The 17,590-nt window shown below is 35.6% G+C and overlaps 1 protein-coding gene and 1 long non-coding RNA gene across 11 annotated transcripts in view; one reads left to right on the top strand and one right to left on the bottom strand.

Annotated features, from left to right (window-relative positions):
• Positions 1 to 17,590, bottom strand: part of LIMS1 (LIM zinc finger domain containing 1) — a gene marked incomplete at its 5' end in the record, with an annotated part of 89,325 nt that overhangs the window by 22,469 nt on the left and 49,266 nt on the right. For 5 of the 8 annotated variants that reach the window (XR_014026296.1, XM_081326745.1, XM_081326743.1 and 2 more), the window contains 2 exons: positions 171 to 237; positions 5,330 to 5,489. Coding sequence is in view for 7 of the 8 variants with exons in the window: in XM_081326745.1 (XP_081182871.1) it covers positions 171 to 237; positions 5,330 to 5,489 (227 nt within the window). Of the gene's footprint in view, positions 1 to 170; positions 238 to 5,095; positions 5,204 to 5,329; positions 5,490 to 7,719; positions 7,899 to 17,590 lie in introns of those variants that run through there. The other 3 variants (XM_081326742.1, XM_081326747.1, XM_081326748.1) reach the window with 3 other exon arrangements.
• On the top strand, positions 134 to 11,642 carry LOC308667495. 3 transcript variants are annotated; one of them, XR_014026297.1, is made up of 6 exons: positions 134 to 273; positions 1,900 to 2,168; positions 3,119 to 3,213; positions 5,431 to 5,577; positions 7,816 to 8,107; positions 11,160 to 11,642. It is a non-coding gene; the product is annotated as an uncharacterized lncRNA (long non-coding RNA). The 3 variants fall into 3 exon arrangements; XR_014026298.1 differs by having other exon boundaries at positions 1,900 to 2,211; XR_014026299.1 differs by having other exon boundaries at positions 1,900 to 2,215.

The following is a 17,590-nucleotide window of genomic DNA, read 5'->3' as shown; positions in this document are numbered from 1 at the left end:
AATTACCGAGGCTGAAGTGTAATTCCTGACAACAGGAAACCTTAATAGACATATGCCTTGTTTTTTTTATAACTATTCACCTTTCTTTTTAAAACAATGTATACTTTATCTCTCTCTCTTCTTGTAAAAGGCTATCAGACCTTTATAAAATATATTTTTCGGAAACTCACCACATTGATGGCAGCAAGGGGCAAAAAGCATCTGAAAGTCATGTTCACAGTACTTCCTTCCTTCAAACTGAAAACAGACAAATAGGCCAGGCTATCAGAAGAGGTAAGTACGTTTTCACATTTACTACGGCTATAGCCTTTGTCCTGCTATGATTTGTAGTAAGAGAAATTCCAATACTATTTTATATTTAAACAAGCTACATTTATACAGTATAGTATGCATAACGTAAGTAAAGAACGACTGATGCTTTTGATGAAAGGATATACATCCGGGTGCAAATCAAGAGCTATTCTTATCATGAACATCTGTTTTAATGTTCAATGCAGGAAACATATTTTGTTAGCCATGTATTTCTTCTATCCTTTACATTTCCTGAAAGGCAGCTCCAGGCAAATGGTTTTGGAAAGATGGAAATGTTCATGTCAGGTCTTTTTTTGCCCCAGAGAACATCACCTTCTTTCCAAATTATGTGAAAAAATACCAAAATAAACACAGTTATTTTGAAGTAGGTGTGAAATAAAAAAGGCATTCCTATGGCAATATTATATTAGAGAGCCTGATATTATGGATAGTCCTAATATGTATGTATGTGTTTGTTGTTTGTTTCTATTCCACTATTACTCCAGGAGCTCTGCTTCTTTGGACTTAAATCTGTTCAATGACAGTTGTTTCTATGTAATTCTATATAGAGGCATTAATTGGATAATTGCAAAGAATATTTCCAGATTAAAGAATTAAGAATGACTACTCAATTAGAGAATTCTGCTGAAGTTTAGCACCACAAACCTGAGCAATTCAGTGCATAATTATTAACAAGCATGAAAGTGTACAGTGAATTTACCAGGCATAGAGCAGCAGTTTAAAGCTTGAGGGAATTAATAATAATAATAATAATAATAATAATAATAATAATAATAATAATAATAATAATAATAATAATCATAATAATCATAATAATGATGATGATGATGGAAGGGACCTTGGAGGTCATCTAGTTCAACCCTCGGCTCAGGCAGGAAACCCTATACCATTTCAGGCAAATGGCTGTCCAGTCTCTTCTTAAAAACTTCCAGTGTTGGAGCATTCACAGCTTCTGGAGACAGGTTGTTCCACTGGTTAATTGTTCTAACTGTCACAAAGTTTCTCCTTAGTTCTAGGTTGCTTCTCTCCTTGATTAGTTTCCATCCGTTGCTTCTTGTCCTGCCCTCAAGTACTTTGGAGAATAGCTTGACTCCCTCTTCTTTGTGGCAGCCCCTGAGATATTGGAACACTGCTATCATGTCCCCCCTCATCTTTCTCTTCATTAAACTAGACATACCCAATTCCAGCAGCCGTTCCTTATATGTTTTAACCTCCAGTCCCCTAATCATCTTTGTTGCTCTTCTCTGTACTCTAGAAGTCTCAACATCCTTTTTTATATCGTGGTGACCAAAACTGGATGCAGTATTTCAAGTGTGGCCTTACCAAGGCATTGTAAAGTGGTATTAATACTGCACGTGATCTTGATTCTATCCCTCTGTTAATGCAGCCTAGCACTGTGTTGGCTTTTTTGGCAGCTGAAACACGCTGCTGGCTCATATTTAAAAGTGATTGTCCACTAGGACTCCAAGATCCCTCTCACAGTTACTACTATTGAGCAATGTACCCCCTATACTATACCTATACATTTGGTTTTTCTTGCTAAATGTAGAATCTTACTTTTTTCACCATTGAATTTCATTTTGTTAGATAGCGCCCAGTGTTCGAGTCTGTCCAGATCCTCCTGTATCTTAAGCCTGTCTTCTGGAATGTTGGCTATTCCTGGCAGCTTGGTGTCATCTGCAAATTTGATGAGTTCCTCATCTATCCCCGTGTCCAAATCATTGATGAAGATGTTGAAGAGCACTGGGCCCAGAACAGAGCCCTGGGGCACCCCACTACACACTTCCCTCCATGTAGATGTTCCATTGATGACCACACGCTGAGTACGGCCAGTCAACCAGCTACGAATCCATCTGGTGGTGATGCTGTCTAGCGCACATTTTTCTATCTTATCAAGTAGTAGGTTGTGATCAACTTTATCAAATGCCTTAACCAAACTAAACATCTTAATATAGGAAACATTTAGAGGGAGAATTAGAACTCAGTCTCTTGGTTTCTGGGCCATCACCTTAACCACAATACCAAATAACTGTCGCAACAAAACCACAGTTAAATTGGTGGGCATGTATAGTTGAATTTGATTCTTAGCTTTTCTTCTTAACAAAAAATGCTTGTCTGAAGTTCAGTTATCTAAATAGTTTATGATTCTTTTTTGGTGAGTAACTATCCCAGAGCTTGCTGGTATAGTATTCAGATGTAAGATTTAATCAAAATGGCCTATAAGTGCTCTTACTTACAAGTACTTTACAAGGGCATATGTCCAAGGAATAATGAGTTCTAGTCCCGCCTCACAGGCTTGTTTTTGTGGGGAGAATAGGAGGAGAAAAAAGTATTAGATATGTTCACTGTTTTGAATTATTTATAGAAATAATAAAGGCAGAATAAAAACAAATTTAAAAAATACAATGTGTAAGGAATCAGAAGGATAAAGTACTTCATGCGTTACTATAACATTAAATGGTAAGACTATTTTGCAGGAATTAAAAAAGGACTGTATAGTTCAAATACTATATGCTAATTTGGATGAATATAAGCATGTTTTCAGTTTTGTACAGCAAAAAGGAGTTTCTAAGCAGACTCATTATGCCTGATTTCCTAGAAATGTCTACTATCATTTTACCGATCTATAAAAATATTAAAAGACTATTATAAATACCTATTTTTGCAATAAGTTTGTTTGAGACTGACACATGTCCAGGCTCTCAATACTACAGATTCTTAAGGAAACGTTGAATCTCAAGTTGCTGTAAAAGAGCTGCATATCTGGATACTCCCTCAACTAACACAATAAAACAAATCTTGTTAGGATTTTATTATAGGTCTTTCAAACGAAATACTCAATTGAAGCTATAGAGGGCGAAGGACCGTGCTTCAGAGGATGCATGATGTGCATGAAGGAAGGTAATAAAAAATGACACATAATCTTACTAAATATCTTTTAATTACAAAAATATAAAAACTAAATATATATTATAAAGAGAGCTAGCTGACTACATCCTAACGTAACAGACAGTAACAGCAAAGTGAAAGACAATAAAGAAATAACTGTGAGAACTTTTTCTAGACATGCGCACTAAACAGACTGAAACCATAACATAACTAGTCATATGGGATTCACTATGGTTACCAGATAAGTTATCACAACAGGTGCAGAGAGCAGGGGAAATGTACAGTTAGAAATGAACTTTTCTGACGAACAAGAAAAAACGTGCAGTGACAGTGTAGTAGTAGTAGTAATAATAGTACTACTACTACTACTACTACTACTACTACTAATAATAATAATAATAATAATAATAATAATAATAATACACATTCTTAGCTTGGGCCAAAAGAAAGGAAACTATTAAATATGGTTCAACATCCTTGAAGGTGATGCAACAGATCATTGTGTATACTATGGGCAAAAGCCTTTGGAAGAGATTGCAAACTCTGGACTAAACCAAGGAATCCTTTCTGGGTCAGGGAATTCATTGGTTAAATCAAATCCAAACCATCCTTTTTTGTAGCCTACTTAAAATTTCATATTATGAACAACAGTGCTGCTCCACTGTCATGGCAAAAATATTATACAGCCTATGTAATTTAAAACTGGCTTTGTCTCAGCTGGTTGGGTACAATCATTTTATACTAGTTCAGGAAACAGCACCTCTTCTTTAGGAAGCTATCCTGACCAAAGTAAGCAGAAATATTTTGACAGTAACAAACCACTGTAAAAGTTTCCATCAGGGCTATATTTTAATTCCTGTAATTTCTATGATTCACCACAAGTGTCTTAGAACAATCAGTAGCTTGTAGAAAGCATCTGAATAAGTTTTCAGGTTGTAGCACAATACCCCAAATGACTCTTTTTTAAAAAATTAATTGAAGATGAGTTCCAGACAAGGTGAAAAACATGAAATGCTGCAATCCTTTTAAAAACTGAATCTCCCTTTAAAAAATATTACATGGTTAGCATTTGTAGATAGCTAATACCGGTAGTATTTTTACTTTAATCCTTTCTTCTAGATTGTAATTTTCTTATGTATCAGGGCTATTATAAATATCTCTAAAAAGTGTAGCTGACCTACCATTCATTAAATTTCATGATAATGATAAATGTGAGAGGCAACATTTTTCTGAGTGGCATAATTCCTTGAACTTCCTTGCTTGTATGGTACTAACTTAGATTCCCTTTCTTTGTCACTCCGGATTTCTTGGCACCAAAATTTAAGCTATGAGAAAACTACTATCAGTTATTCATTTGTGCATTGCTACACTGTATGTCTTTTAAACAAAAGCTATACGTGACCAATTTTGTAAGTGATAACTGATGATATGAATGAAGTGCTAAGGTTAATCAAGGAAACCATAATTAAAATCCATGTTCATTCATGACCCTCACAAGAAGACCCCAACCCAGATTTAGCTTATTTTACAATATAGTTGTAGAGTTGAAATGAAAGAGGAGTAATTTTAAGCTGTTGAAGTAAGTTGTTAAATATTTATTTATTTATAAAAATCTATATGGCTGCCCAACTCACTCTTGGTAACTCCAGAAAGCTACAAAGATAAAGCCTCAGTACAAAAACTGTAAGTATTCATGGTAATTTAACACATGATAAATGAATACATAGTATTTTTAATGCAGTCTTTCTTAACATCAGTTGCTAGAGGTATTAAGGCTGGAAAATTTTAAAATCACAGCTATCACAGTCAATAGCGATACTATTGAAAGAATAAATAAATTTACATTATCTTGGAATTCCAGCAGTCATGAGCCCAGCACTCCAAAAGAGAAGCAAGATGGTGAAAGTTGACCTTATGTGAGGCTAGCAACTGGTTTCCAGAATGCATTATCAGATGATAAATTTGAGGTTTCTTATATAAGATGTTCCATAGTACACTGTGGCTGCAAAGGAAGATAGATCACTGAACTCTACCTGATTTCAATAGTGTCATCTTCTATATTTGAAACAAACTATTGGAACAAGGAGTAACTTCTAAAGGCAGAAGCAACAAGGCAAAAGAAACTGACCTCATAAAAAAGTCCCTCGGGGAATTGCTGGAAGCACTGGGCACACACAAAGCACTGTTCGTGGTACAGCTCCCCATTGCTGTTCACAATCTTTTCTGCAGGTGCAAAGCCTCCTCGGCAGCGTTCACACATGGCATTGGCAAGAGCATTGGCCATGTTGCTGTAACAAAAGAGAACTGCATGAGAACCTAGCTCGGATGATCATGTGTTGGCAACTATAGGCTTTTGCAGCTTTGCAAAAAAACAAGGCAAGTCTTTTCTATGGATTTTATTAAAAAAGGTAATCATCTGTAAAATGCTGGCCCTACCCTAAAGCCAGTGGGGAAACCCCTTTTTCAATTAGCACTGGCTCCTTACTGAGAAACTAGAAGTTGGTAGCAAAGGCAGACTAAGTAGCTGAAGGAGAGAAGGAGTCAAAGGGAAGCTTCGTTTTCATAGAAACCCTTGCTATGTGTGGGAAAGAAACCTGGAGACATCAAAGGTAACCTGGAAGGATGTTCTCTCCTGCTCTTCCTTCCCCACTGGAATTGTCTTAAGACATGGCCCTGTTTTAAAGAATCACTGAACTGCAGTAGCAATAGCACTTATATACCACTTCACAGTATTTTGCAGCCCTCTCTATGTGGTTTACAGAGCTAGCATATTGCCCCAACAATCTGGGTCCTCATTTTATGGACCAGCAACCATACCCAAAGATGTGTATGGCCTAGAGATTTCACATTTCTTTCCCTCTGTGTTTTCCCTCAGTGGCATGGGGTAATCACAGAAGGGTACCCAATGATTATGATAGTTTTCAGAAGTTGGAAAGTGGATGAAAGCAGTAGTTGTCCTGATATTTTTTTAACTAAGCAATTATTTAACATTATAGAATAGATTGTACTGGAACCTATCAAAGTTTTGATTTAAACATGCTATGTATGATAAAACAGTATTGAGATTATACTCTGTCCAAATAATGCATCAGTTGAGTTGTTTGCTGTGTGACACAAATCTAGCTCATACTTTTCCTCAGAGTATAAGATGCAGGAACAAATTAGAGAATCATATGCACAGGTATTTTGTCAGCATATCCAATTGGTATGTATCCTTTGTCTATATTCTGTAGCTTTCTCCAACATATTTTTATGAATTTAAGAAATCCAAATTCTGACATCTCAGTGTATGTAGCACATATCATAAGCTTGGTAAACTAATTAAACTATAGGAAAACTGTCACACATGAAATAATTTGAAATTCCCTTGAATCTACGCAATGTAAGTATCTGATCTAAAACATTAAAAATTTGTTTAAGTAGCTTTTGATTGGGCCAAAAAGCTATCTAAATTTTTCCACATTCCTATGTGTTGACTGTGCAAGCTATTCTTAACATTTTAGAAGAATACTCAAGTCAGTTTCCACTCACTGCAAATACAAATAAATAATTTGGGAAGTACCAAACATTCTAATGTTATTTTAGCAAAGATTAGAATCCACAATAAAACACTCTGATTCTAACTACAGAACAATCCACCATGCTTGCAACGGAGGATCTATGCTAAAAACAGTTTGTAATCTAAGAAACTGCAAGTCTCACGTTCAGCATTAAGTGAAGTACACTGGATAGCAATCACAGTATTACCATACAGGATTGAGACAGCTGAAGAATAGTTTATTTTCAGATACCACTGAATTTTGCCAGCATTTCCAAAACAATCCCTCTATAATACTCATAAAGTGGAATGCACGTTAGCAGTTTCCTACCATTTTTGCAAGGTAAAATTCTTTCAAAGTAAACTTTGACTGCAATATTATTGTGAAAGTCCAAAAAATGTAGCTTGTGGTATTAGAGTATGATACAGGTTTTTCCCCCCAGAGACAATGTTCACTTTGAACAATGGAATTTATATTCTGCTAAAAATAGCCTGGATTACAATTTAAAACAATAATTCTATATATACTTCCCTGGAAATAGTCCAATATTTCAAAGTAGCTATGTATAGGATTTTTCTGCCAGGATTCAATATGATAACATACTGTATTTACTATGTATGAGCCACATGAACATATATTTTTTCTTTGCGTAAAGGATTAGTATGCACAGCTACTTCTACACTAGTTAGTACAAATAAGGAATTTTCAATGGAATTTAGAAAACATATTTTCATTGCAGAAAATGAAATACAATATTGCCACCATATCTGTAGACTGTAACATACCTAAAGAGAATATCAGGAGTCCAGAAACAAATAATACATATTACATAATACAGTACACACAATATCCAGATTAATACACAGTAACCTTGTTAATGGATCATGGTATATCACTCAGCCATATAATCATCAACATCAATATACTTCAAGAAATTAGATTAGCCCAAGTCCCAAATCAACTGAAAAGGTAAACTTACAATTTTGCATAGAAGTCACATATTTCTTTATATACTTTTATGTCACTATGCCTGCGCTGCAACTTTGACACAGCTCTTTCGCCCTCTTTCACGTAGTTATCATGGGCAGTTTGAGGAATGTTGGATATTTCTTCGTTCTCTGGAATTACACAGGACTCTCCTCTACTTTGGAATTCCATTCTTAATTTGCAACTGTTTGAAAAACAACTGGAGCAGAAAGCTCTGAAGAAACCACTGAAGATAGGAATAAGAGGGACTTAACTAAGAACTGGATCAAGCTGTGTGCAGTTTGAAGAGCTTCAAGTTAAAAGTTCAGCTACGGAACAGTTTGAATGTCACTGTGAGGTTACAGATGTCAGAGGAACCAAGCAGCAAATTCCATTGGAAGGTAGTAAGAGCAACTTATACGGAACAGATGATCTTTTCTACTTACTGCTAGTACCAAAAGTTTGACTAAGGCAATGCTATAAGAGAAAATGTAAGCCTAGGCATGCTAGTTGTCACTGACTGTTTAATGTGGAAAAACTTACTCCAGTATGCTGGCATGCCTTTATATTTATATCAGGACTGTTAACGCCTTTGCTTTTAGTTTAGAAGGAAATACTGCATTAGGAAAACACATTCAGGAAAATTGGCTTTATCCTTTGCAAATTCTCCATCTCCCATTGACTAGAGAACATGAATCTAAGGTTCAGTAGTCTGCATCTTTTCTGTTTTAACATCTTAGCAACATCGGGCAATTAGGACGAATGATCATAGTATCTCCATAGGATGTCTTTTTTATATGAAATATGCATTTTTATGACATTAACAATAAGTACAATACTATGGCACTTTTCCTAAGAAACTCTTTTGTAAGTCAGAAGATTTTAAAAACCCACCATCAGCAATACCACTACCATCATACAATCATCCTAAAATAATCCAGTGAGTCTGTCTTAAACTTTTAGATGAGGTTTGAAATAGACATTTCTTATTGATGATATCTTTTAACAAAGATCATTGAGTTTCGGTAGGAATAGTTCTTGTTTATTGTAATGTATTTGTGGCAAGATACTTGAGTTGGGAATGCTTCAACAGGAATAGCATGTTTATAGCAGCTCTAGGCATGAATATCTCAGATTATACGGAATCTCATAAAAAGATACAGGTGGTAGCACCAAGTACAAAGGAAGTACAGATAGAAGAAATGAGTAAAAAGGAATACCAAGGATGTGAAAAGATAGGTTAAGGAGTATGATTATGAGTGTGTGAAACTAGAATGCCCAAATATTACCTCATCGTTTTACTAGCACAGAAGTCTCTAAAGGCCTATAAAGCCTGAGTGAGCATTGTATATCTGCTCGATTTTACACACAGGTTACTGTAGGACTTGAAATTTCATGAATACAGGTAGTTTTCAAGTTACGATGGCAATTGGGACTGGAATTTCTATTGCAAAACGATACAGTCAAAAAGTGCAACTACAGTCCTGGTTGCTGTTGTTTAATCCCATGGTTGTTAGGTGACACAACTTTCTGCCAGCTTCTAACAACCAGGTCAGTGGAGAAGCACCAACAGGATGTTGTCAAGTCCTAGGCGGCTTGCAAGCAGGTTGGCAGGCAGATAAGTGGCTCCTGCCATGTGGAGGAGGGCACGAGGGAGACACTGGGAGGGGCTGCAAGGGGCAGGAAGGTGTGTGTGGGGGTATAAAGATGTGAGGAAGATGCAGCAAGGCTCAGGGAGGGTGCTTGGGTGGGGAAAACTTGCAGACCCAGCATCACTTGGATCATCGGGGTGGAACTATAAAGCTGAGTATCATGTGCATACTGATGATACCTCAACCTGTGGTGATGGATGATTCTCACCCAGTGGCTTCATGTAGATTTTAAATTAAGTGGAGAGAGTTATTGAGCCCTATGGCAGACGACAAGATAGCAGCTGGGAACAGGATCTCTCTCACTCCCTATTAACACCATTTGGGACTGGCCTTGGAAAAAGGAGCTGAACCTGCAGAAGATTATGCTGCCCAGTCCCAGTCCCCATAGCTGCCCAAAAAGATACCGTGATCGATTGTATCAACAGTATCGAAGGCCGCTGAGAGATCAAGGAAAGTGAGGATGGTTGCGCCACCCACATCCTGCTATCATCAAAGATCTTCAACAACCACATCCAATGCCGTTTCTATCCCATAATCCTGACTGAAAGGAGTCCAGATAATCTTGATTTCATCATGGACCCTATAAAGTTGCCAGGCCACCACCTTTTCCACCAACTTCCCTAAAAAGTTACTCCCTCGTCCTTCCTTCACCTACACAGCTGTTAAAAAGATTTCAAATTTCAGCCTCAGTTCCAAAGCAGCCTATTTTCATTCTCCTGTTGGGCCTTACTGCCAGCTGATTGGGTACAGAAGTCAGAGGAAGGTGAAAAATATGTCAAGGATATACTCATGATGATCACATGATCTCAGCCAATCATGGCAACATGGCAGCACAATGATGCTGAAGCAGCCACAACCTTGCCAAGTTTCAATTCCATGGGAGTAATAGGACCCAGATTTTGTGTTCATTCTATAGGTTAGCCTTGGTTTAAAAATTGTCCTATGATGTTAATTTTTTGCCCAACTGAAGGTTACACATAATCAAACAGTTTTATTGTTATATAGATTGCCAATATCTCAGTAGGGCCTTATATTTTTGGTCCAAGACATCTCCATGAACTGAATTCTCCCTAAAGGCAATTTGCCTTTAAAAGTCCCATTTTTAACAGAATAGATTTGTTTCTTGAATGAACATGTCTTTTTCTTAAGAAAGAGAACTTGCAACTCCTGGGTAGATTTTAAGTAGTATAGTTCACATCATATACAGTTTAATTCTTCTTGAATTTGAGTAATATTTGCTAGTTAGTTATCATTTAATGCAGTGCTTCCCAAACCTGGATGATTACCCCAAATTGGGTAACAATGGTTTTCTTTTGGGTATTGACACATGAATCAATTACCCAATCACAGCAGGACATTTAAATTAATTTAAAGTGTTTTACCTACATTGAGTAAACAGGACTTTCTGTCAAAGCAGTTTTGGGGAATGAAAGAAAGCTTAATAAGTACTTATTTAATGGGTGTGAATTTGGATACATTTGTATGAAAATATGTTGAGTAAGTATTATGCCCTTTCAGCATTGCAATTATCCATCAATGCATCTTAACACTTTTTAAATTGAAGGTAGCATGAAAACATTTGGAAGAGCTTGTGGGAGCAATAAAATTTAGAGATTTCACTGTTATTTCTTAACAGTAAAGCTTTTTAAAACTAGGGCTTACGTATGCATTTTTTTTACAGAACTGTATAATGGTACACACATCCCTTACCATTAAAGGATAAAATATTTAAGAATATGGCAATCATGCAACTAAGGCCTCAGCCGTTATTAGTCACCTACTTGTGTGTGTCTCTTTTCAGCATTTCAGGCAGACAGAGGAGAACAAATAACTAAAGAAGACAACTTCCTTTGGTTTAGAAAATGAAAGATGTTCATCACTATCAATATTTTCCACAAGCAACCAGGGAAATGATTTATACTACGTGGCCCACATTTTAAAATTTGCAGCTAGAATCGGACAGTTTCTGAAATTCATGCTGTGAACATTTCTTAGAATGTAAGTTTAATTCAGGGAGATTTCCTATTAAATAGCTATGTTTGGAACCTGAATGTTGTAGTAATCATGGACTGTAGTTCAAATTCCTAAACTTGACACAAAATCAGCTTAAACTTCATACTGGGCTGATTTATACCTAATGCTATACCGTAGGCTAATGTGATGTATTTGTTTTCAATTTATAGGATGCTTAACTATAAGGTGGGTTGCTTGTTTTCAGCTTGTGATCTCTGAAATTATGAAGTAACATTATGTATGAACCTGGTTACTTAATTAAAAATCCAGATTTAATACTATATGTGAACTCAGAATTCTTTCAACAATAAATCAAAACAATCCCAAGATCCCTTTAAATACTACTGGAAAAAATGATAAGTACACTATAGTGAATAATACTTTTCTGTTTCAGTCCTTGTGTATATTTAACTTTTTACATTATTCTATTACAATTTTGTTTAGGAGTCAATGCACAAGACAAGGCACATGACACAGGGAATCTGACAGAACCCATTTCAATTCATTAATTTAATTCATTCAGTTCAATGAGCTGCAATTTAAAGTTTCATGCTACAGTGAAAGTTGACTACACAGAAGTATTTCTTTTAATCAGAAGCTTTTAAAATATTAACCTGCATTTCTATCACAACACAAATACTATAAGATGTTTTCAAAAATTACCTTAAAACAAGTAACTTCTAATATTAAGACAACGAATGAACTGAACAGTTCATTTATAGTATTATAATTAAAACCTTGATTATCTAAGTGAAGCTTGCCACGAAAGACTTCTCATGTGTCTGTCATGTTCCTTATAAGGTTGGAGTAAATGTCAACACCAGACTTTCTGGCTCCATATTACATTCTTATTATAGTAACGACTGTTGAAGATACCACACTGATGATTGACCTTCATCAAAAATGGAAAGGGCAATATTGATTGTTATGCTAAACAGAATGTGAGAACTCTTAGAATTCTCTTTGTAAGCAAGTTATATATATATATATATATATATATATATATATATATATATATATATATATATATATATATATATATATATATATATATATATATATATATATATACACACATATACACATACAGTTACTACTATTGAGCAAGGTTCCCCCTATGTTATACCTGTGCATTTGGTTTTTCTTGCCTAAATGTAGAAGCTTACTTTTTCCACCATTGAATTTTATTTTGCTAGATAGTGCCCAGTGTTCAAGTCTGTCCAGATCCTTCTGTATCTTAAGCCTATCTTCCTGAGTGTTGGCTATTCCTATTTCTATCCCCTCATCCAAATCGTTGATGAAGATGTTGAAGAGCACTGGGCCCAGAACAGAGCCCTGGGCGCCCCACTACACACTTCCTTTCATGCAGAAGCAGTTCCATTGAGGACCACAGTCTGAGTACGGCCGGTTAGCCAGCTACAAATCAATCTGGTGGTGATCCTGTCTAACCCACATTTTTCTATCTTATCAAGTAGTAGGTTGTGATCTACTTTATCAAATGCCTTACTGAAGTCCAAGTAAATTATATCCACAGTATTCCTCTGGTCCACTAATTGTAAAATCACAGACTCTCTGACAACTATTTTTTTTTCATAGAGTGCTGTCAAATAATCTTGTAGCATATTATAGAGTGGCAACTCTACCAGATACGTGCAGAAAATGTGCCATCAAAATGTGTCCATCTTTAATATGCTACAAAACATACAGTATGTACTTACAGAGAGATGGAGAATATGCAGATAGTCCTCAACTTATAACTATTTGAAAAACCAATGTTTTTTTCAGTTATAACGGCACTGTAAAAAAGGATTTACAAATGGTCCTTATACTTATGACTGTCATAATATTTCCATAGTCATGTGATCAAAATTTGACCGTTTGGCAACTGGCATGTATTTAAAATGATTTCAGCACCCTGCTATCAATAGGATCACCATTTACAATCTTCCCAGCTGGCTTCCAACAAGCAAAGTCAATGGGGGAAGCTGGATTTGCTTAACAGCCACTTCATTCATTTAACAACTGTAGTAAGGACTCCTGTAAAACTGTTTGACTGTATTTCATGCTGGATCCAATTAATGATACCTAGCTTAGGATACAGTCAGTTTCCATTATTTGCTTTGATTATGTGCTATAAAGTCACTGTGAACACTGAATTAGGGAATACTGAAATCTCAGCTGGGAACGTGGATATTGGGCAATTCAAAGTTTGTATCACTCTGCATGTCCGTGAGTGACTGCAAAAACACTGCAAGTATAGATTTTGTGGTACAAATAAATATTAGTGAGTAGTTGAATTTGCAAGTATGGAATCTACAAATAAATTCAGCAAGTTATTAATTAGTTCTGATTAACAAACTCCACAGGTTTAAAGAGGCTTCAGAGTATACCTAGTTTGATCCAGTCCGTTGAGAATACAACTGAAAAAGAAGCCTAATTTATAATAATATATTTAGTACAAAGTAAATCCAACTGTGTATAGCAGATTTATATCTGATTAGACAAGGATAAAATCATATTCTACCTCTTATCATATTCTACATCTGCTTATCAAAAAAACCAATCCATGATTATGAGTACAATGTTTAGGACTGGGCTGAAAACATGTTTTCCCTATGCATCCAAAAGTGACCTAAAATGTAAAACATTCCAAGCAGGTTCAGTGTATTTGCCCCCATCATATTCTGATGTGAATACATAGTATGTATTACTTTGAGAAAACTGTCATATATCATGCAAATAAGCTCACAGATACCATGTCACCAGGCAAACTACATACTGTAATTTGTGTCATACCTGTCATAGCACAACTGATGCATGCTATGTAATCAATGTCCTTTATGCAATTATATCAACCAATTATGATTTTGTAAATAGAACTCTTGAGTTTTCCCCCCAGAGAATCTCCCCATCTTCCAATTAAGCAGAGAAAGAGATTCCAACTTAGTTTATTCTATGATATGCGGGGGATTTTTAAATGAATGTAATTTAAAATGAATGTAAACGGTATCCTCATATACTGTATAAGAGGCGAAATTTTGAAAATGTTTTATTAACATCTTGTTATTCATGGAACGTTTTAAATGAAACCCTACTCTAATGCAGTACTCTAGTCACATGACCATAAGCCTAAAGTCAAACCACTACATTTTATCCATTTATTTGTATCCTGCCATTATTATTTTTATAACTAGCTCAAGGCGCTGAACATTTCTAACACACCTTCCTCCTATTTTCCCTGCAAGAATAATTTTGTGAAGTGGTTTGGGCCGAGAGTCATTGGCCCAAAGTCACCCAGCTGACTTTCATGGCTACAGTGGGACTTGAACTCACAGTCTTCTGCTTTCTAGCCTGTCTTTTGCCTTAGCCACTAGATCAAACTGACTGTAGTTTGCTGCAAATAATAGTCAAAATAACGTTTGTAAGAACAGTTACTAGGCTTCTGCTGCAGTAGGTTGCTTATACCAATGATATGGGCATGAGTTGTAAAAGCAATAATTTGCTCCATTTTTAAATTCTTAAAATGACAAATCTTCCATTTCAGCATGCTGGGAAAATTCACTGTTTACAAGAACAGAATGTAAACAGACTAGCCAAGGTTAATTCATATTCAGCAGATAACCGATAAGAGGTTTCAGTAGTTGTTTAAGGAATGTTGAGAGAGTAGATTTATTAAACAAACTTTTTTCAAGGATGTGCACAGAACACTGAAGTATATAGGATCTCTCTCTCTCTTCCTCCCTCCCTTCCTCTCGATAGATAGATAGGTAGATAGATAGACAGACCAGTATATATATCTATATCTATTCCATATATCTATATATCTATAGATATATTGATACACACACACACACACACACATGCAACAGAGCAATATATATAAAACTTAAAACAACAACTTAAAACAACAAAATAATAATTAGGGATTAGATCCAGGCTAACTGGAACATTTTCAGAATATTGTGCTCCTGGGTGCTTAGAAGTCTTGGCAAAATAGTGCCTTTTACTTGTCTATTGCTTATTGTATCTTTGTTGCATTGTATTGTATCTATGGCTTGGTCAGAAATTCTGGGAGTTGAAGTCCACAAGTCATAAAGGGGTCATGGTTCCCCACCTCTGGTTTAAACCATTGCAATCTGCTCTATGTAACCTGCAACAGAGGCTTTGAGGCCTACAGAAGGCACTAACAGCTTCAATAGGATATTTGAATTAATTATACTAGCTTCTAATTTGTTTGGGGTGATAATTCAAAATGCACGCTCTTATTGGTACACATTGAGTTCACAGTATTTTGTAGACTGCCTTTTCCAACATGAACCTATTGAAAAATTACCATTTTCATCTAAGACTTTTGATTAACATGGAGATGTAGGACAAGTCCAATTTTGTAGCAGCATAAAATGAAGAGAGATTTGATTAGAAATTAAATGTTGTTTAGTTTCTAGTAGACAGAATCTTTCCCAAACCCAAACAATATACAAGAAAATATTGAAACACATTTTTTTTAAATGCTTTTCCTATGGAGGTCAATATAAACAGATATTTTTTATTTTTATTTTTTTATTTTAATCCCATTTACATCCCGCCCTTCTCCGAAGACTCAGGGTGGCTTACAATCTAAGCACAAATCAAATGTGCTTAGCAATAGCTAATATGAAGATCTAATAAGCCAAATACAAATAGTTTAGCTTAAGTTCTCATTTGACAGAATGCGTAACAACCTATTTCATTACTTAAAGGCTTAATTTAATGAGATAGCTATATAGTACATTTTGCAAGAATCTATTGAAAAATCTTTGCACTTACTAAGGAAATAAACTGCTGGTTTTTACATTAAGCCAAGCAAACATAGTCAAATTGGTCAAAGGAATTGTGAACATCAGAACACCAGGCTTGCTACTGCTTGTCTAAAATGAGTCTTTCTTGAAAAGGAATGACAGAAAATATGAATAAAAGGAAAGAAAGGAATTTTTTTTAGAATTTCTTAATATTAAGGAAAAAGAAATATTAACCTGAACCAGCTAAAACAAGCCCAAGCTAGGTTTCTACATCAACTTCCACTTACACAGAATGTCCTAGTTTGCTTGTGAATTATTTGCCAGGGAAATGCTAATCTGTAAATTGGCTATCAGATTAGATTTTTATTTGTTCATGTAGCTATGGTGACAACTTTCAAAAAGAAGAAGTTTCAAGAAGAAGTGGTCAAATCAACAGCCATCTGATTATCACAACTAGAGATACTAGGAATTAAATCAGAGAACTCCTGCATATAAAAAAGCTACAATGTTCCTTTGAGCTGTGGTTCACCATCCCTTATGCCACTTCTTTCCCCATGCTATACCGGCATACAGTATTCCCTTTCAGTTAATCGCAAAAGAAAGATATCAATGCAGGTCCATGTATCTGAAAATGAAATCAATTTTCCTGGCCACAAATGTAGAAACAGGACAAAGCCCATTGTGCTTAGTTGAAATTCATTTTCTAGAAAGATAACAGCAAGTTGATAATAATAAGGTTTGATTATTCTTTTTTCCTTAAACTAATGAACTAACACTGGATGAAATTAACTGTAAAATTCAAAATCTGAATCTAAAATGCAATTGCTTCCAGGATCAGAACATCATACCAGCATTATAATATATGAAGGCTCTCAGGCAACTCTTCATGTTTTCTTCTAACTTAATATTCAAAAACTCCTTTGGGTAAATCTATCAATCACCCTTGGTTTTTTCATAAAATGTATTGGCCATAAAATGTGTTGCACAGAACAGATAAGCCAGTTTCACTCAAGGTGTTATTGTCACATACTTGTTCTTCCATCTGAAAGGAGGATGTGTTACCTCCTGCACACTTTTCCCATCCGAGTGACCCAACACAGCACAACTATGGGATCTGCTGCTGGCATGGCAGCCAGTCATATCAGAGTGCAATTTCTTCTACTGTACATTACTCCCTGTTGCTGTCATTTTGTACACTGGGGCTAGTGAGTAACTCTGTAGGCATTTTTAAAGAATGATTAAGCAACATGCAACTAAGGGTAAAGACAAGGACAAGAAAGGCGGGGACAGGAGGAAGGGTTGTGATGCTCCACACTTACTTAAGCCTTTGAGCAATAGAAATATAATAAATACAATCGGGCTTTGCAACCACATAAAACACAAGTGAATGTCAGTAATACAAGGAAAACACTGTTAGTGTTTTTAAACAGAAATGGAAAAG

This window comes from Vipera berus (genome assembly GCF_964194415.1).
Source record: "Vipera berus genome assembly, chromosome: 4".
Taxonomy (NCBI): Eukaryota; Metazoa; Chordata; class Lepidosauria; order Squamata; family Viperidae; genus Vipera; species Vipera berus.
Note: the sequence above shows the minus strand (reverse complement) of the source record. Positions and strands in the feature narration are given on the sequence as shown.